This window comes from Colletes latitarsis, chromosome 9 (genome assembly GCF_051014445.1).
Source record: "Colletes latitarsis isolate SP2378_abdomen chromosome 9, iyColLati1, whole genome shotgun sequence".
Taxonomy (NCBI): Eukaryota; Metazoa; Arthropoda; class Insecta; order Hymenoptera; family Colletidae; genus Colletes; species Colletes latitarsis.
In genome coordinates this window covers 28915004-28934650 of record NC_135142.1, presented here as the reverse complement: position 1 = coordinate 28934650, position 19647 = coordinate 28915004, and the positions used below count along the sequence as shown (strand labels likewise).

Genomic DNA, 19647 nt, shown 5'->3' with positions numbered 1-19647 from the left:
ACTCGCCGCCCGAGGCCATCCATTCTCAATTAGACGCCACCTGAAACACGTGCCCGACTCGAATACGCGGATTTTCGACGGCTTCCTTCGTCCTTCTTTCTCGCGTCGCTTATTCCTTTCCGTTTTAGCCGCTCGACTTCCTACGCGTTTCGCGGCTTCCTTCCTTTTCCTCGACGCTTCCATCGATCATCGATCGACGACGTTTCTCGCGTCGACAGTTGGCGAAGCACCGACGACGCTGACGCGTGCCGTTTCGGAAATTAGAGATCACCGGGGTGTCGCGTTACCGTGCATCCGACACCGTCAACTGCCATGGAAATTTTTATTGATCGTTTCGTACCTCGTAAAAATTCAATAAAATCGTATAAAAACGGTGTACAAAGGATGTTAAAAAAAAAAAAGACTTCGGAAGATAACGCTCGTACAATTCGATGGTAATAATCGTACCGGGTAGTCGAATAGTTCTCTACTTTGCCGAGTTCTGCAGCTATCGCTCGACCCACGGATACGTGGCGTCCTCTGCCAAACCGAGCACGTCCAGTTCGACGTTATCACCGTCGCTCTACATTCTTTTATCGCCCTAAACGATAACAGTCTCGATAATCTGACATTTAAAAAACGTCAGCTTCGCTTATTTACACAATTTAGAATGGATTATACGCTTATCCCGCGGAAGATATAAAAAGTTTCCAACATCCTAAATAATCGCAATTGCTTCCTGGATCGATTAGATACAGCTTGATGGATCTCTCGTGTTCGCATAAACATAATAATTTATAGTCGAAAGAAGCATTTCTTTAAAAGAACGTATTACGTATAAAACTACTCCTTACCATACAGTTTCGCACTTGTACCTCTTCGATGACGACTTATCCTCTTCGAAATCGACTCCACCGAATATCGAGACCAAGAATCACTCCCTATCGAGCTGTCCCGCGTATTTCGGGACTCGCCCTGCGCATATATACCCGTCGGAAGAAATTCAACGCGACACTGTTATTTCTTCGACGACGCGGCAGTTCTGTTCTATCTGGAGGAACGGTTCGCGGCAGAAACGGAATCATCGTCGGTGCTCGGAGTGGCGGGAATCGCGCCCTTACGCTCCATTTCCTCCTTCAATAAAAATTTCTGCACTTTCCCGCTCGCCGTCCTTGGGTAGTCGTGAACGAACTCGACGTAACGCGGTATCTTGAAGTGCGCGATCTTCCCTTTGCAGTAATCCCTCAATTCCTCCTTGGTGAGACGAGCGTTTTCTTTTAGCCGGACGCACGCGCAGACCTCCTCCCCGTAGACCTCGTCGTAAGCACCGATAACGTACACCTCGAGCACCGCGGGATGCGTCATCAAAAAGTCCTCGACCTCCTGCAACACGATTCGCGTTGATAAGGGAGAACACACCAACGACGATGGGTCACGGGTACCTTCGAGAAAATGTTCTCCCCGCCACGGATCAGCAGATCCTTGAGCCTCCCGATTATGGTGCCGTAGCCGTTCGCATGCAGAACGAATTGATCCCCCGTTTTCAGCCAACCGTCCTCGGTCACGGTCTTCTTGGTGTTCTCCTCGTCGCCCCAGTATCTCATCATGGTGTTGTAACCGCGGGTCCAGAGCTCCCCGATGGTACCGAACGGCACGGTCGACCCGTTCTGGTCCACAACCTTGGCTCCCGCGAGAACAAACAAGAGAACACTTCCTTTTACAGGGAAACCAATTCCCGATGACGCGCGAAAGGAAAACGGTTTTTGCCTACCTTCGCCTCGATGTGATCCGCGACGTAGCCGACCATGTTCGCCGTCAGTGCTTTGTCCTCGTTTGGAAGCGACTGGAAGACGACCGCCGTCGCCTCCGTCTGCCCGTAGAGCGTCTGATGACCAAGAAAATTCCGACCAAACGAAATAAGCAACGAGATTCACTGGCAACGAGCCTCGGGAACCGATTTCGCGAAAGGGAACGCTTATTGATCGCCGGCAAGAAACGATATTTCTCCTCGCGGCAATCGTATTTATGCATACGGGCCGAGGAGTTGCCCGGTGCAAGAGATATGTGCATAGATAACGACGTACGCGACGCGTTATGTCGACCCGAATCAAATACAACCCCATCGTGTCGACGACCTTCGTCGATCCCCAGTCTGCGGAGGAATCGGATGATTTTCGATAAATTACGCGGTTACGGCCGTACGCGTTAAAACGATCTCATTTTTCTAGCCCGATGGAGCTCGATTGCGCCATTGCGCAACACGATTACCTTGACATCGTCGTCGTCCATACTGACGCGGCTGCACGTAGCCTGCCGCCATTCAATGATCGTACAAATACTGAATAAATTAACGCACTGCGGACCGGGGGAGATTTAAACTATTTAAAGGGCAGTCCCGGCCCATTGAAAACTCTCCGACGCTGCCTTACAACGTTTACGGAAAATTATTGATTCTACGCCTTTCTATCGGATCTAATCGTATGAATATTAGAGGATGATCGCACAGAGGGCTCTAGTACCCCATTTTACTCTATCTTGGTTCGAGGGTGCACGTCTCCGGGGTCGCGAAAAGCGTAATTCTACGTTTTCCGTCGGCAATGCGTTAAGATAATGTATACTTGGCGGACGAAATATAGCGACGTCGTAAAACCAGATGAAAGCGAACCGTGCTCGAATGTCGGGAGTAAAGATTCCTGAGATGAAATTTTTATACTTTTTGGTCACTATATAACAGATTAAGGGGTCTATTTTACTCTGGAATTTTGAAAAAATCGATTTTCTTTTACATTTCCTTGTAATTTAGGATCGTTGAAACTACGCTCCCTAAAGATTTGATCGAAATTCTTCAAAATTAACGCAGCTGTAAACGTCTTTATCAAAATTCGTTGAATATATCGTGGCTATAAACGTTTTACCACGAGAATGTCGACTATGCTATATTCGAAGTGGAAACGGCAAGACTTTTCAAACTTTTGTTGAAAATAAAACCGTGCTGAGTGAATCACCTAACTCGGCCACCTTAAATTACTCGTAAACTGTTCGTTCCACGAAAAACTGTCGGGGCGTGCGGTACAATAATTACTTTTCCTGTCATTTTTCTTTCTTATCGAGATACGGGAATCACCATGAGTTGTTGCTCGTTTATCCAACAAAGTTTCACCTTACATAATTATCGAGGAAACAAACAACGATCGTAGATATCGAATCGATGAAAGTTTGCTTACGTTTCTTCGCTCCACCGTTTAATAACTATATAGACCGACGCTTAATTCGAGACGCGTCCCATAAAACGCAGACATAAACCGAATCCAATTATTCCGGGAAAAAATTTGTCGCTCACCTTCAGGTTATCGCAATGAAAAGATTCACTGACTCTCTTGAAGAGTTCCGGCGCCGCGGAGGAGCCCCCCGTGTAGCCGGCGTGCAGTCTGATTGGCAGATGCTGATGTTGTTGATGGGCGGCCAGCATATTGATCTAACAGAGACGTCGATGTCTTACTTGAACGACCGAACGAGAATTTTATTGGTTCGTCCGGATAACGAGACGAGGTTCTCTTACCCACATTGTCGGTGTCCCGCAAGCGACGATGCACTTCTCCCGCACTATTGCCTCCAGGGATCTTACAGGGTTAAAAGTAGGCGATTCCATAACTATCGTAGATCCCCTATGAAGCATAATTAGACTTTTACTTATGCCAAACGCGTGAAACAGAGGAACGTTCAGGCAAGCTCTCACGTCTTTCTGGATGTCCGCTCTCACGGTGATCTGATGGATGAAACCAGAAAATCATTTTAAAGGGTGCCTATCGACACCTATGACAGAAACAGTGGTCAGCTGCCAGCGAGCTTACCTGTTTCGTATTGTTCACCAGAGATCTATGCGACAACAGGGTAGCCTTAGGCTTACCGGTGGTCCCCGACGTGAATTGTATGCTACAACCGTCGTAGCAGGATATCAGGTCCTGTTCGGCTGCAATTTGCTCTACTTCGGACCTGGACGCCAGTTCCTCGACGTCGCAATACCGACGGGTCCCGCTGTAAGGATCCGTAAACGATCGAACGCATTAGACGCGTACAACGAAACCGAGGAACGGCTCAGCCATTAACCTAATTGTCCGTCACGGTAATTCCTTCCAACCGGCGATTATTAATCAAATCGGCCCCGATGATCGGACGAAAGTTTGAAAATTACGAGTCCCGGATGAAAATAGATTGGCCGGACAGGGCGAACCAGACGATCAATCGACGACGGCCGGCAGGTGGCCTGATTGCGGCCTCGAGCCGCGAGAGGAAGGACTCGAGGTCGCGTTTTTAGGAAATTGCAAAGCACTCGGGGTAATTCGTTTCCACTCGCGGACCATCGACGGTTATCGCAATTATTTGTTCGTCGCGCGTGAAACGTCGGGTTTTCGAAAATTTTCGCGATAACGCGCGAGCCTCACCTCTGTTCGACGATTACTTAACGTCGGGATGCTGGGAATTATCATGGTGGAAAAATTCAGCGTCGAACGAGGCACGAGAAGTAAATAACATACGATTAAACGCAAGTACGCTAGGCTTCTCTAGCTTCAATGAAGGAGGCCAAGGTTTGGCATAGGTCGATTAAATAATTGCATCTTCGCGAGTGTAATCGTCGTACAATGAGACGGAGCGCGTTCGTAACGCGATACCAGTAATCGACCAACAAACTGAGCGTCTAAATATATTGTAAAATTACGAAACGAAATTATTTTTATCTTCGTTGTGCGTGAAATTACGCGATAAGCTAACGGGCTAAAATATTTACGGTTTTGCTTATAGTTAGATTATAGAGAGGTCGGTTTTATCTATCGAGCCTTGTATGCCTAATCGTCCGCGACGACAAACTCCGGCAGCCGACCTAACAATTAACCCGTTTCTAAGAAACTCGAACGAGAGCTGTGCGTCGATCGCGTCGCGCACACGCGATATTCATGAATCACCGGAGGTGCGATCAAACCGGACGGCGCGGCGATGCGGGGGCGCGAATATATTAAAACCGCGTTCGCGTTCGCGCTCGACCTCCTCTGATCCGGACTTATCGCGAGAAACGACCGGTCGCGACCAATTTACTTCGCAGGGGCTCGCCGCGTTTCCTAAGGACGAAGGATTTACGCGACTTCGTCGCCGTCCTGTTCTGTTATCGATCTGCCCTAGCCCGGATGCCAAGAGTTATCGCGCGACGTACCGTACCCTCGCTTAAATTAGACGAAATTCCAAGGGAACACGGATATATCATTCGCGAAAGATAACCGCGTCGCATTGTCCGCTGATTCGTGTCGAGTAGAACGAAACATCACGACGAATCGCCGGATGCGCTAGATCGAAAGCTTCCTTACGTCACGTGATCCTTCGAATAGACGATTATATGCTCCAAACTGGGGCAGTCCCGTCGCGATTCGAGCAGCATGCGTGAATAATTCTGCGTCCTGTAGCTGTCGGGCGATATCACCGCCTTCACGCCGACTTTTTGCAGACAGTAGACGAGCTCGCTCATTTGAAAAGCAGAATTGATCGCGACGAGGATCAAGCCAGCCCTGGCTGCGGCCATAAAGCTTAGGAACCATTCGATGTCGTTGGGCGCCCATAAACCCAAACGATCCCCAGGTTGCAAGCCCAATTTCCTTAAACCGGCCGCCAACCGATCGGCGCGACGTAGAATGTCCGAGTACGTTAAACGTACGTTCTGATGAACGGACACCAGACTCTCTCTATTTGGATATCTTTCCACCGTCTCTGCTAATAACATCCCTACGGTTTTGTCCAGCAGCGACGAGCTCCCTGCATTCACTATGTGCGCCAAGTATTGCGCGTTATCGTGATTCAGCCGTTTCGTTTGCATCCAAGTACTGCACAATTCCCAGGGTTGCGAACGAGCTGGAGACAAAATTAGAAAATGGGCTCACGATAACTGCCACTGGCACGCTAATTGACTCTGTTCTATCAAGTACTCACCGAGTAACCAGTCCTTCGAAACGGATCCATGTTTGCGGTGAACGTGGAAACTGGCGGATGACAACACAGTCGAGTTCCTGTTGATCCACGAGCGAAGCATTTCTAACGATTCACGGCAAGGTCAACGATCTCCTATTGATCGAAGGTACAAATCATAGGGCCGAAAACTTAAAGAGCCGTCCGTCTTAACGAACAGTTTCGAGCCGCGTTACCAATTCGACTAACTGACTGATCACGTCCGAGCACAACAACACGCACTTTATCGGGGCTGGCATCAACCTATCTTCGTGATATCGTCCGACGGTCCAAGTTACATGGACCCTTGGCGTAACTGTAATACAGACATTTAATATTCAATGCTAACCGATACCATGTTTTCTTCCACAGAAAATGACGTTATAAACACTTTCCTCCTGCGATAAATATAAGTATCTTGCAACAGCAGACGAGGCAGTATCAATAATCATTATAAACGGTAACTCTATCTTCGTTCGTAAATTTCAACAAGGGATAACTCGAAAGCGACGAACTTGAAAGCCTTTGTGCAAGCCGGACTACAAAGTTAGAAGCATAGTTAGAGACTCGCGAGTGGCAAACAGAAACGACGAAGGCTGGGTGTATCGAGCCCGATAGGTCAATGAGAGTGGGGATTAATTAATCTTATTGTTGATTATTGCGCGAACAGTCGTTCTTGTCTGCAGATTTAACAATTCGTAGCAATTTTCGTCTTTCTAGAGAAAGACTCCCTACCGATCGACTTGGATTTCGTCAAATTTTTTCAAGATGATTGTATACGCGATAGTTACGTAATAGTTTTCAGTTTGATGAGTTTCAAATCTTATATCGAATAATAACATTCCTATATCTTCAACGGTTAAATAGTAACAGTTGTTCTATGCAAATGTTAAAAATTAAAAAAATATCGAAGTCCAACGATCAGGCTTCTGCGAAATTAGATCAATGCTAAATAATACGTACAGTGTTTCGGACGAGACTCTGCAATCGCTGCACAATAATACTTGCTAGAAATATACTTTCTGCGTCGTATCGCAGCGTCAACACATAAGCTGTAGTTCCGCGACGATAACTGCCACTGCTTCTCGGATAAATTGACGTTGAAAGAGCAGATAGGAGTCGTGTACAAAGACGCTGAATCAGATCATGCAATGTTTAGGTATTTACATAATAATAATTTACAGCGATATGTGATTAACGCAAATGAAGTATCTAAACCTGTTCTCCTTGGTGCATTCGATGTGAACTTGATGCCGTATTTTTGTATTGGCTTTCACTGTGTAGTGATGGATATACTTTGAAACGATTCAAGAATCACAGACTATGATGTTTTGAAAGTAACAAGACGCGAGGTTGTAATTTGACTCGTCTAAATCTTATCGAAGAGTACGTTCAAAAGTAATTATTATCACAGCAGTGCTTGTATTGCTCGTCGAATTAATTACATTAGAGTAGAGTTAAACGAAATTATCTTTAATCGAAGAATTTGTTTAAGATCATAAAAATTGTTGGATAAGAATTTTCAAGTGTTTAACATGTTAATCTTTGGTAAAGCTAGATTGGTTGGTCCATGAAATAATTAACAAAAATTATTTACTTTCGTCATACTGATTAACGTTGGCTGCCAACTGACCTGCCGGGGTCACGATCTTTTTAAAATGAATTTCACAACGCTATATTACAACGTAAGGCCAAGATCATACCCTTGAACTTTTGATAACAGTGCCCAGACATGTTAACAATGTCTGAGAATCCGAATCACAAACTATAAAAATCAATGGAATGATTAAAAATGTTTATGAATATAAATATGTCCATAAAAACCTGCGTATACACGTAAGACCAGATTTTACTGATTTGTCCTATCAAACTGAAGGAACATATTTTACATATTGAAATAGGTAAATGAACGTTTGCAACACGAAATGAGCAACGTCAAATGTTTAATTACCGGACATAAAATGCTGATTATGTTTATCTTATTTTTGTAATTCAGGGGCGATTGATTAATCAATATATTTAACTGCCTATTTAAATACGTCATCTTTGTACAGAAATATAAACTTGATATCCATGCAATAAGGTATTAATGACAACACTTTATTATTCTATTTTGTTTTTGTAAATTTATCGGTGAGATTTGTACGTCAGTTATTTTATTATCATCTTCGGTGTATATAGTTTTATTTTATTTCATTGTTCATTATTTATTGTATTCTTTTTACTATTCTAAACGATACATTGAATATTGTTAATCGTGAAGACGAGAAATCTGTTAATACCTATTTCATATTCCGTTTAATATTTGCTTATAACTTTGTAGTAAAACCTTTATAGCCGAACTTCGTATAATACTTTTTCTTTTTATTTCTATTTGTAGAATATACTCCTGCACTTTTACGGGGGAAAAAATACATATTACACATTATATCGTTCCCTTTATGCTAGAACCATGAATGTAAAAATTGTTCGCCATTTGTAGTAAACAAAAAACTATTTTTTGATATCGTACTAAAGTTTAAAGAAGAAATTATCTCGAAAAGGTGCTGGCAATGTTGTGGCAAAACTTTCCCGGTACTATGTACGTAGTTTAGGACGTTTCGCTTTTAATAGTTAAAACTTCTAACGAAATAGAACGTGATCGGGTCAATTCATGACCTAGAAACAGAATCCATTTCTGCCAGCCCGAGCCAAGTGTCCTAAAAATGACAAAAAATATATTTTAGACGACTGTTCATACGATTCTCAATCAAAATCAAAACCCAGTCAATCTATCTTTTTCGATAAACAGGAAGACAGTAATTATCGAACAAATCTCTTACGTTAAACTTGTGGCTATTGATTCGGTTACGTTCCTCGGAACCTTCCCTATCCATAACCGTTACGCCATCGTCTCGGTTCTTAGAATTGTTTTCAACCCCTACTCGCGCTTGGATTCGAGAAGAGACCTTCTCTAAACGAAAGTTGTTCGCCGTGGACTCGAGCAGATGGAAAAGTTGCGAGGAAAGAACGAAGGGTTTGATGGCGTCGGTGGTAAATCCCAAGGAAAGCGGAGGGCAGCGGTTAAAGTCTAAAACCGTCGGGGCGAGATAGGCGGATGGCGTGTGTGCCGGGCCGCGCCGGAAGTCGCGTGTCGACGTCGACCATGCCACCACCGTACCGCCGTTCTGCCGCCCACCTTGGTGGGGTAGCGTTCTCGACTTCGCCGCTGCTACCACCACCGGTCTACCGCATTTTCTTAGGCACCGACTCACCGGGTGAGCCGGTTAGGCGAGCACGCGTCGTTGCAACCTGGCTGAACAACCACGTTCATACCGTTACCCCCGAGGTTTCGCGCGGTGGCGTGACAGTGATTGGTCGATCCTGGTTCCCAGCGAGAGGGTCGAGGGAAGGCAACCCTCGCGAGCCTCCGCTACGTAACGTCTTCAGAATCGCCAGGATAAACGCGCCGTTAACACGCGCGACGTGCGCCTCGCTCGGCGTCGAACGCCATCGAGGGAAGTCTCTTCGATTTGGACGAGTTGCTTTGTTTGTTGCCAGTGACTGGTTGGTTCCGCGAGGAGTCGCGACGTCGCGGTTACCGTTAACATGTCGGGGCTAAACGATGAGAGACCCACGTACGAGGTACCATGAGCAGCAATAGCAAGAAAACGTCGGGCGGGAAGGACGAGAAGAAGAGCCCCTCGAGCAAAGAGGAGAGCCCAGTGTCCGCGAAAGATGACGCCGGAGGATCGTCGTCGACGGGAAGCGCCGGCGGAGGAGCGACCGCGGAGGGAACGCAGCCCGGAAGCAAACCGGGATCGGCAGGGGCTACCACCAGGGAAGCCGCGCAAAAGCTCCTCGGGGTTGCCGCGCGCGGAGAATGGGCACCGGTGGACCAGCTGCTCAAATCTATGGAGAAGGCGGTGCAAAACGTCGGGGAGGATGGGATCGTGGCCCCACTGACCAGCGTCATGGACCCGGTTAGTCGAGGAACGGAGGACGTTCGAGCCTCGAATAAGCCCGCGACTAATCTAGGTCGCTGCTGACGAAACCTTCTGATTTCCAGGCAACGGGCATGACGCCCTTGATGTACGCCGTGAAGGACAATCGCACCGCGTTGCTGGATCGAATGATCGAGCTGGGGGCAGACGTGGGCGCTCGTAACAACGCAAGTATCGCTCGAAACCGTCGGATTCTCGCGGTCACCCGAGGGTGCACGTTTTCGTGCCGTGTCGACTTTCACGGCATCGGCTTTTAAAATAAGCTCGCGCCCGCGTTACGTGGCAGCGACACGTAACGTTCGAGTAGCTGCGTGGCCGGGCTAAGGCGGAGACCGCGAAACGTGTACAGTTAACGATCTCCTTGTAATCCGTGCTGAAGTCGAGGTAGAGGAGGGTAAGATCGCGTGAAGGAGGGCCAAGGCCAAGGGGTTTGCCGCGATGGCGAGAAAGTAAGCGAGCAAGTAGGCCGACGAGTCACTAGGGCGAAAAAGTAGTTTGATTCTAAGAACCGATAACGCGACATTACCCAGATTCTATCGGCGCGTTTCTTCGCGGCCGCCGTGCTTCCGCAGCTACGCCCGCGCCTTTTGCCCAATCCTGATCACCGCGTGAGTCAGGACGAGTCCTGCTGACGCCAACCGATATTCCCCGACGTCGCGTATTCTCGGAAACCACCTTTGGGAAAAGAAGCTGACTCGATCACCGTCGAATATAGCCTAACGAGGCTAATGGTCATGGGTCGGGATACGCAGCCCCGCCCAACTCGCCGCATGTTCGACATCATTTTCGAATTGTTCCGCGATATAGACCGTTCCTTTTATTCTGGGTGCGGCGAAACGCGATTTATAACCCGGTTTGCATACCGGCCGCTCGACCCACCGAATCTCGCGCTCTCGACGATTTATTTTCATCCACCGTAACTATTGCGTTCGCTCGAGCGGAAGTAACCACCGCGGGTAGTGGATGAAAGACGACCGTCGATCGTCGATAGCACGACGCGTTGCCTTAAGAATATTCTTCTGCGTTTTTCACAGGACAATTACAATGTTCTACACATCGCGGCCATGTACTCCAGGGAGGACGTCGTCAAGTTGCTGTTGTCCAAACGGGGGGTCGATCCGTACGCCACCGGAGGGGTATGAGCATTTCCTGTCCACCGAATTATCAGCTTCATAAATCAGAGCCTTTCGATATTTTGATTCTTTACTCGATAGTCTTACGATTCTTTAAAGTAAATGAACTCTAATTGCATGTAAATTCCTTAAGAAGCTGAATATAAGCTAAAAAGCATAGGGCATAAGATGACGCGATTCAGCTTCTTAAATATTTCCATAAATTTCTGAAACATTCTGTGCAATGGGTTTCGCCGAATACACGGTGTGAAATATTTGAGCGCAGCCCAGGCAGCAAACCGCCGTGCATCTGGTCGCATCGAGGCAAACTGGCACTGCAACGTCGATTCTTCGGGCGTTATTGGCTGCCGCCGGACGCGACATCAGATTGAAAGTCGACGGAGTAAGTATGCCGAACGAATTTTTCCGTAACTTCTTCCCGACCGTCGTGCATTTCGTACGGTAAGGCCATTCGCGAATCGAGTTAACATTTTTTTTTCTGTGATTTATATCGCGCAATGCTCCCGATTCTCGAGCAGGTTTCTCGCGTGCTGCGAATGATGCCCCGGGAATATCCCTGCCTGGTACCTAACAGCTGTCATAATTCTCCGCTGGTGCGCTTCTTCTTCTTCTTCTGACTCCCGTCTACCCATTTACATCTATTTCCCTTCCTTACTCGCGCGCGCGCGCACACATCGGTTCTCCTAATATTCTCGTTCTTTGTCTCGTAAACGACCGAGTCTATGCGATTCGAGGAGGGAAGGGTTGCCGACGTCGATATTTACGTCTTCGTAGATACGAATGTGGCTATTTATGGAAATCGCGCGGCGTGCCCGCTTTTCTACCTTCGAAAATGGCTCGAAAACAGCTCGCGAGAGTTTCTCGGTTCCGTGATATTTCGCAGAAAGGGAAGATTCCTCTGCTGTTGGCGGTGGAGGCTGGGAACCAGTCGATGTGTCGGGAGCTGCTGGCTCAACAGGCGCCGGATCAGCTACGCGCCACCACCCCCACGGGAGACACCGCGCTTCATCTGGCTGCCAGAAGAAGGGACATCGATATGGTGCGGATATTGGTGGACTACGGAGCGACAGTGGACATGCAGAACGTACGATAGAGACAGTCGTCGATGCGGGAGAGCAACTCTGACCGGTATCCCTTTCAGGGCGACGGACAAACTGCGCTGCACATTGCGAGCGCCGAAGGCGACGAGACCCTCGTCAAGTATTTCTACGGGGTGAGGGCCTCGGCGTCCATCACCGATCACCAGGATCGAACTCCCATGCATTTGGCGGCAGAGAACGGACACGCTTCCATAATCGAACTGCTGGCCGACAAGTTCAAAGCCAGCATATTCGAGAGAACGAAGGACGGGTCCACCCTCATGCACATAGCCTCGTTGAACGGACACTCGGAGTGCGCGACGATGCTCTTCAAGAAGGGCGTTTATTTGCATATGCCGAACAAGCGGGGCGCCAGGTCGATCCACACGGCGGCCAAGTACGGCCATGTTGGCATCATAAGCACTCTGCTGCAACGCGGGGAAAAGGTATACGCGTCTACTCGTTTGAAATAAATACCATGCAAATCGGATTACCGTCGACTCGACGCGCGCGTGTAACATTAATATACTTAACTGATCGGTAGTTTCTGTAACCCGCTCGTAGGTAGACGCGACGACGAACGACAATTACACGGCGCTGCATATAGCCGTGGAGAACGCGAAGCCCGCGGTGGTCGAGACTCTGTTAGGGTACGGCGCGGAGGTTCACGTGAGGGGTGGGAAGCTGCGGGAAACTCCGCTTCACATAGCGGCGAGAGTTCTGGACGGCGACAGGTGCGCGTTGATGTTGCTGAAATCTGGAGCAGGGCCGAATCTGACCACCGACGACGGCCAGACGCCCGTGCACGTGGCGGCGAGTCACGGGAACCTGGCGACGTTGTTGCTGCTCCTCGAGGATGGCGGAGATCCCATGTACAAATCTAAGGTAGTGCTCGTCGATCCTTCTAGTTTCCCTTCCATAACGCGAGCGTCCTCCTTCCTTAGAACGGCGAGACGCCGCTGCACTTGGCCTGCAGAGGGTGCAAGGCGGACGTGGTGCGACACTTGATCGAATTCGTGAAGGAGAGGAAGGGTCCGGAAACGGCGACCTCCTACGTCAACAGTTTGACAAACGAGGGCGCGAGCGCTCTACATTACGCCGCTCAGATCGAACCGACGGAAGTGAGGACACCCGGCAGCGACCGTGCGGTCGTTCGAGCCCTCCTGGAGGGCGGGGCAGACGTCTCGCTGCAAACGAAACAGGCTCAGGAGTCGGCGTTCCATTACTGCGCGCTGGCCGGCAACAACGAGGTTCTGTCGGAAATGATTAGTGGGATGTCGGCGACCGAGGTGCAAAAAGCCTTGAACCGTCAGAGCTCCGTAGGCTGGACGCCGTTGTTGATCGCCGCGCATCGCGGCCACATGGAGCTGGTCACCACGCTGCTGGCAAATCACGCGAGGGTGGATGTGTTCGACCAAGATGGACGATCTGCTCTTCACTTGGCCGCGGAGCACGGCTACCTTCAAGTCTGCGACGCGCTCCTCGCGAACAAAGCGTTCATAAACTCAAAGTCCAGGGTCGGCAGGACCGCGTTGCACCTGGCGGCGATGAACGGCTACTCGCATCTGGTAAAGTTCCTCATACAGGACCACGGGGCCGCGATAGACGTTCTCACGCTGAAGAAGCAGACGCCGCTCCATTTGGCGGCCGGTGCCGGCCAATTGGAGGTGTGCAAGCTCCTGCTGGAGCTCGGGGCGAGCATAGACGCGACCGACGACCAAGGCCAAAAGCCGATCCACGCGGCGGCTATGAACAATTACGCCGAAGTGGCTCAGCTGTTTTTGCAGAGGCACCCGAGTCTGGTGATGGCGTGCACCAAGGACGGTAACACCTGCGCTCACATAGCGGCGATGCAGGGCAGCGTTCGCGTGATCGAGGAGCTAATGAAGTTCGACCGGCAAGGTGTCATCTCGGCGAGGAACAAGCTGACCGAGGCGACGCCGCTTCAGCTGGCGGCCGAGGGAGGACACGCCGAGGTGGTCAAGGCGCTGGTCAGAGCAGGTGCGTCCTGCGCCGACGAGAATCAAGCGGGATTCACCGCGGTGCACTTGGCCGCGCAATACGGCCACGGTCAGGTACTCGAAGTGATGAGATCCTCCCAGTCGCTTCGCATATCCAGCAAGAAGCTCGGCGTTACGGCCCTTCACGTCGCCGCTTACTTCGGTCAAGCTGGTAAGCTCATTTTGCTAATTAGTTATACGTACGGTTGCCTCGTCTATCGAGATTCCAAAAATAACAAGTACCTGCGTGTGACGTGGTGTGCTTCAGACACCGTTCGAGAGTTGCTCACGCACGTGCCAGGAACGGTAAAGTCCGATCCCCCGACCGGTGGATCGCTCGTAGGGGAACTGGGATCCGAGTCTGGCATGACACCGTTGCATCTGGCCGCCTATTCCGGAAACGAGAACGTTGTGCGGCTGCTGTTGAACTCGGCCGGCGTTCAGGTATCGAACAGAACAGACCGTAAGAATCCTTTTTCCCCGAACGATCCGTCCTGACGCGAGATCGTTGCCCAAAGGTGGAGGCGGCGACCACCGAGAACGGTTTCAACCCGCTTCACTTGGCCTGCTTCGGCGGCCACATCACGGTAGTGGGCCTGCTCCTGAGCAGATCGGCGGAACTGCTGCACAGCTCGGATCGGTACGGGAAAACCGGTCTGCATATAGCCGCGACGCACGGCCACTACCAGATGGTCGAGGTCCTCCTCGGCCAGGGGGCCGAAATAAACGCGACCGACAAAAACGGCTGGACGCCGCTGCATTGCGCCGCTCGCGCCGGTTATCTCGATGTTGTTAAATTGCTGGTAGAGAGCGGGGCCTCGCCGAAGAGCGAGACCAATCTCGGGAGCGCGCCGATTTGGTTCGCTGCCTCGGAGGGCCACAACGACGTGCTCAAGTATCTCATGGAGAAGGAACACGATACGTACGCCCTGATGGAAGATAAGAGGGTAAGCCGCAACAGTCCAATTTCTCCGACGGTTTTTTCGTTTCGTTCATTTTTCTCCTCGAAAGCCCCGAAAACTCGAAGCGTAATTGCCGCGTCGAGTTTCGGTAAACTTTTAACGCGAACAATGATCGAACCATTAAATTTCGGCGAGCGGGGCAACGTTTAGATACCGTGCACGCGATCTTCCAATCCTACCGCTACCCCGTTCGCATTCCTCCATCGTCGTTAAACGGCATTCGTGACGAATTCGATCGATCAAGCTCGTTGGTCTTTCAGTTCGTCTATAACATGATGGTCTGCAGTAAGAGCAACAACAACAAGCCGATCGAGGAATTCGTGCTGGTATCACCGGCACCGGTAGACACGGCCGCGAAGCTTTCCAATATCTACATGAAACTGTCGGAGAAGGAGAAGGAGAGAGCAAAGGATTTGATAGCCGCGGGTAAACAATGCGAGGCGATGGCCACGGAACTGTTGGCCCTCGCCGCGGGCGCCGACTCGGCTGGACGAATCCTCACGTCGATGGACCGCAGGAACGTGGAATTCCTGGACGTTTTGATCGAGAACGAGCAAAAGGAGGTGATCGCGCACACGGTGGTGCAGCGATACCTGCAGGAATTGTGGCAGGGCAGCCTGAACTGGAACGCCTTCAGGACGATTCTATTGTTCATCGCGTTCGTCATTTGCCCGCCCGTCTGGGTGGTGTTCGCTTTGCCGCTCGGTCACAAGTACAACAACGTTCCCATTATAAAGTTCATGTCGTACCTCACGTCTCACATTTATCTGATGGTCTTCCTTTTGCTGGTTGGTATAATTCCTATATACCCGGTGGTGAGGGCCAGCCTTCTGCCTTACTGGTACGAATGGTGTCTGCTCGTGATGCTGTCCGGACTGTTGCTCTTCGAGCTGACCAACCCGAGCGACAAGAGCGGCCTGGGATGGATCAAGCTGGCGGTGCTGCTTTTCGGCGTGTTCGGCGTGGCGTTCCATCTGATGGGATTCGTGATCGTCCAACGACCCTACTGGCCGACTCTGCTCTATCTGAGAAACCAATTGTTCGCGCTGAGCTTCTTGCTGGCGTGCGTGCAAATCCTCGACTTCCTCTCGTTCCATCACCTGTTCGGACCGTGGGCCATCATCATCGGCAACCTGATGAAGGATCTGGCGCGGTTCCTCGCGGTGTTGGCCATCTTCGTGTTCGGGTTCTCGATGCACTTTGTCGCGCTGAACCAAGCGTTCAAGAACCAGTCGATTCAGGAGGCCCGTATCGAGGACAGAAAGAAGAAGAGCGCCTTCCACGACGGTAAGTTCGACGAAGCACGTGATCTTTTAGACTTTAGGAGAGAGAGAGAGAGAGAGAGAGAGAGAGAGAGAGAGAGAAATTTAGCTTCCTGATTTTGACCCTTGTCTTATCCCTCGGATACGATCGCAGCCACGAAACAAAAAAAAAACCAATTGAGAAAAGTCAGCGGCTAGTACGCGTGTTCGAAACGCGACCAAAACGGTTCGGTTCGCGGAGGAGCACGCGTACTCGACGCCTCTGATATTCGAAACTACACGAACGGTCCGAGCATAACTCGTACACGTAACGTACCGTATCGCCTTGTCGATCGAATGTTCCTTTGTCCATCGCGACGCCCTTTGAAACGAGTTTCGAACGTAAGCGGCATATGATCGTTCGATGACAAACTCGATATAGAGATCGGTATTGTTTTGGTATCGCAATCGCCCGAAACCGGACCACCGATGAATATTTGTAACTTTTGAAGGTGGACCAAGAATCCCGTCATTGTCCCGAACTAAAAACAAAAAAAAAAAAAAGCCTCGTTACCTCGAGACAAACGCATAATCGGTGTAAATTGCAATGATAGATTTGTTGGCCAATGTTACGGAATGGATGATGGAGACGCCGTCGACGGCGCCTCCTCGTCGCTACGGCCGCTACAAGAAAAAGAATGAGTGTTGTGACGATAGCTCCCGAGATAGTAAGTTTTGCCGATTGGGAACGTCTAAACGAGACCCGCAACCGGAACGGAACGCGAAATGAATGGCAATGGCACGTGCACAACGGAATGCAGGACACGATTCTTCTTGGTGTCGTACCGTCTGCATTGTGCGTTCGCCCGATGTGTGTTGCCTGCTGGGACTGCTGCCTGATTCCAATCAACATAAATATACATTCTGCAACGTCGCGAGAAATGTTTCTCACTACGCGCCGTAACCCGCGCTGCGATTCGGGCTACGCGGCCGGTAAATCCTCTTCCGTTCTCCTCCTTTCATCTTCTCCCCCGCTTCGGTATGAAATATTCCGTCAGAGATCCAAAGGGTAGGGTAGCCCCGTTCGCGAGCTCGAATCGTAGCTACTCGATGGTCCACGGCTCGATCTCGATCTCGATTCCGATCTCGAGATCTCAAGCTTACCCACCGAGTGGGTTCAGGCGACCACTGCCGGCTTGTTTCTTATCTCACGGAGGCGCCAATCGAGCGCGCGTTTCTCCACAGCCTCTGTTGTGTATCGTTTGCATTTCTATAAACATACATACATATAATTGTACAAGAGCAATGTTGTTTTTCTCGTGCTGTTCGAGTCTTGCGCAATGCGTGTTTTGTGTGGCACTGTATCGGCCAAGTCGGACACGGACATTGGTAACGATGGCCCGCCCGGATATCACCCGTCTCGTCGATCCTCCGTCTTTCGTTTCATCCCCGATCCTGTCCATATGATCCTCCGATCCCCTCCCCTCCGACGCGCGGTCGCTTTGCGTTTTTCTCGACGCGGCGATTTTCCCCGGGAACCAGCGAACCGTCCGATGATCTTTTTCTCCTTGCATGCGCACGGTAAATAGTTCCATCTCGGCGTTTCGCGTTCGCAACCGCGGCTCGTCGCTAGATCTCGTCTCGGATGCTCGAGAGGAAATATGGGAGCGAGAGGAATAGAGAGTGAGCGCGCGCGCGCGAGTGAGAGAGTCAAGAGAAACGGTTCGTCGTCTGCATGCTGCATCTCGTCGTCCAGAGCAAACGAATTGCGATTATGTTGCGAGTCCCGTCGAGTTCCGGAGAACCGGGGTACTGAAGAACACACGCGGAGAGCCCTCGCATATCCGGATCGTACGATAAACATATATACACACGCAAACACTCGGCTTTGTAGATCCTCGATGCATCCCGCGGAGTCGCTCGTCGCGGGTTCTCGCGCTGAAACCAGAGAGAAAACAAACACACGGATAATAATAATAATAATAATAATAATAAACAAATAACATATACGACAAGTTATACGACACCCGAAATGTTATACGTGGATATCGAAGCTCACGGAACGTCCGGCATGCATCCAACGTTATTCGCAAGCATGGCCAGTCTCTGTATTAGCATGAGCATGTTCGTTCAGTACGTTCATCGTTCGTTCGATCGTTCGTTCGTTTACTTCTAATGTACGTATGAATACACCACCCGCATCCATACATAGCGACTCCACAGTAGCCAAGCCTGTCTAAACGGCACGAAGCAGCAACAAGCAGTCACGAGAGAAAGCGCAAACGAAAGACAAAAATCAAGAAACATGTGTGTGTGCCTCGAATTCCAGTAAAGATGAATCCGGTACTCGCCTTCGAGTACCTGTTCTTCGCCGTCTTTGGCCAAACGACCCATGGCGAGCTCAAGGTCGAGACTAATCAGCCGCAGTGGACCTCGGTCCTGTTCAAGCTGGCATTCGGCGTATACATGTTGGTCTCGGTAGTCGTATTAATTAATCTGCTGATCGCCATGATGAGCGACACCTACCAGCGGATACAGGCGCAATCGGACATTGAGTGGAAATACGGGCTCAGTAAACTGATCCGAAATATGCACAGGTAAGCTGCCGCCAAACCTTCGTCGTCGTATCGCTCGATCGAAATTCAAATATCCGATATTCGCTTCCGCGGCAAAATATGGAAGGCTGCGTTCTCTGACGGACGCGTGCTCTGCGCTGGTCCCGTTTCGCGCCGCGTGTCTCCTCGCCGTAGATCCTCTAACGAAACCAAACGAACGGGATAGGCTGGACACACGATTACGTGTTGCAGAACGACCACCGCCCCGTCGCCCCTTAACTTGCTCACTACTTGGATCGTGTACTTCATCAAGGTGTGCAGGCAACGAGCCGCGAAACGAAAGCGTCCCTCGTTGGTACACATGATGGGACTCCAGAGGACCGGTCGTCTGTCCCCGAGATCCAAGATGGGCGCGAAATGGCTGGCGAAAGTGAAAAAGGGCCAGGTCAGACCGAAAGACAGCGTCGCGTTGTCCGTGGTACACTTGAGCCCTCTCGGTAGCCAACTGTCATTCAATAGCGCGACGAGGATCGAGAGCGTGGTAGATTGGGACTCGATCAGAAAGAAATACTTGATCCTCACCGGGAACGAGCCCGAGAAAGAAGCGGACAAAGACGAGAAGGACGAGGACAACGAGAACGAGGAGGAGAACGGACCGACGGCCTCCAACTCCAACGCGGTACCAGCGACGATGTCGACGCCACCTGTCTAGAGGAACCGAGATTCC

At 50.1% G+C, this 19647-nt stretch overlaps 2 protein-coding genes across 6 annotated transcripts; one reads left to right on the top strand and one right to left on the bottom strand.

Annotated features, from left to right (window-relative positions):
* Window positions 1–308: 308 nt before the first annotated feature.
* Window positions 309–7055, bottom strand: Acsf2 (Acyl-CoA synthetase family member 2). Of its 2 annotated transcripts, XM_076773149.1 has the most exons (9): window positions 6931–7055; window positions 5953–6283; window positions 5337–5874; window positions 3831–4014; window positions 3539–3745; window positions 3320–3454; window positions 1751–1864; window positions 1422–1658; window positions 309–1362 (listed from the first exon to the last, which is right to left on the bottom strand). In XM_076773149.1, exons 2-9 carry the CDS (start codon window positions 6050–6052, stop codon window positions 1027–1029), a joined length of 1851 nt encoding a protein of 616 aa, XP_076629264.1. In that variant the 5' UTR covers window positions 6053–6283; window positions 6931–7055; the 3' UTR covers window positions 309–1026. The 2 variants fall into 2 exon arrangements, with proteins under 2 accessions (XP_076629264.1, XP_076629265.1); XM_076773150.1 differs by lacking the exon at window positions 6931–7055 and having other exon boundaries at window positions 5953–6495.
* On the top strand, window positions 6432–19632 carry Nompc (no mechanoreceptor potential C). 4 transcript variants are annotated; one of them, XM_076773138.1, is made up of 14 exons: window positions 8331–9929; window positions 10016–10117; window positions 10985–11086; window positions 11349–11465; window positions 11967–12167; window positions 12225–12608; window positions 12727–13047; window positions 13107–14334; window positions 14431–14606; window positions 14681–15109; window positions 15385–16411; window positions 16980–17093; window positions 18695–18962; window positions 19173–19632. In XM_076773138.1, the coding sequence occupies exons 1-14, from the start codon at window positions 9597–9599 to the stop codon at window positions 19630–19632; spliced, it is 5262 nt and encodes a 1753-aa protein (XP_076629253.1). In that variant the 5' UTR covers window positions 8331–9596. The 4 variants fall into 4 exon arrangements, with proteins under 4 accessions (XP_076629252.1, XP_076629251.1, XP_076629253.1 ...); XM_076773139.1 differs by lacking the exon at window positions 16980–17093; XM_076773137.1 differs by lacking the exons at window positions 8331–9929; window positions 10016–10117; window positions 16980–17093 and adding an exon at window positions 6432–6585.
* The last annotated feature ends 15 nt before the right edge of the window (window positions 19633–19647 follow it).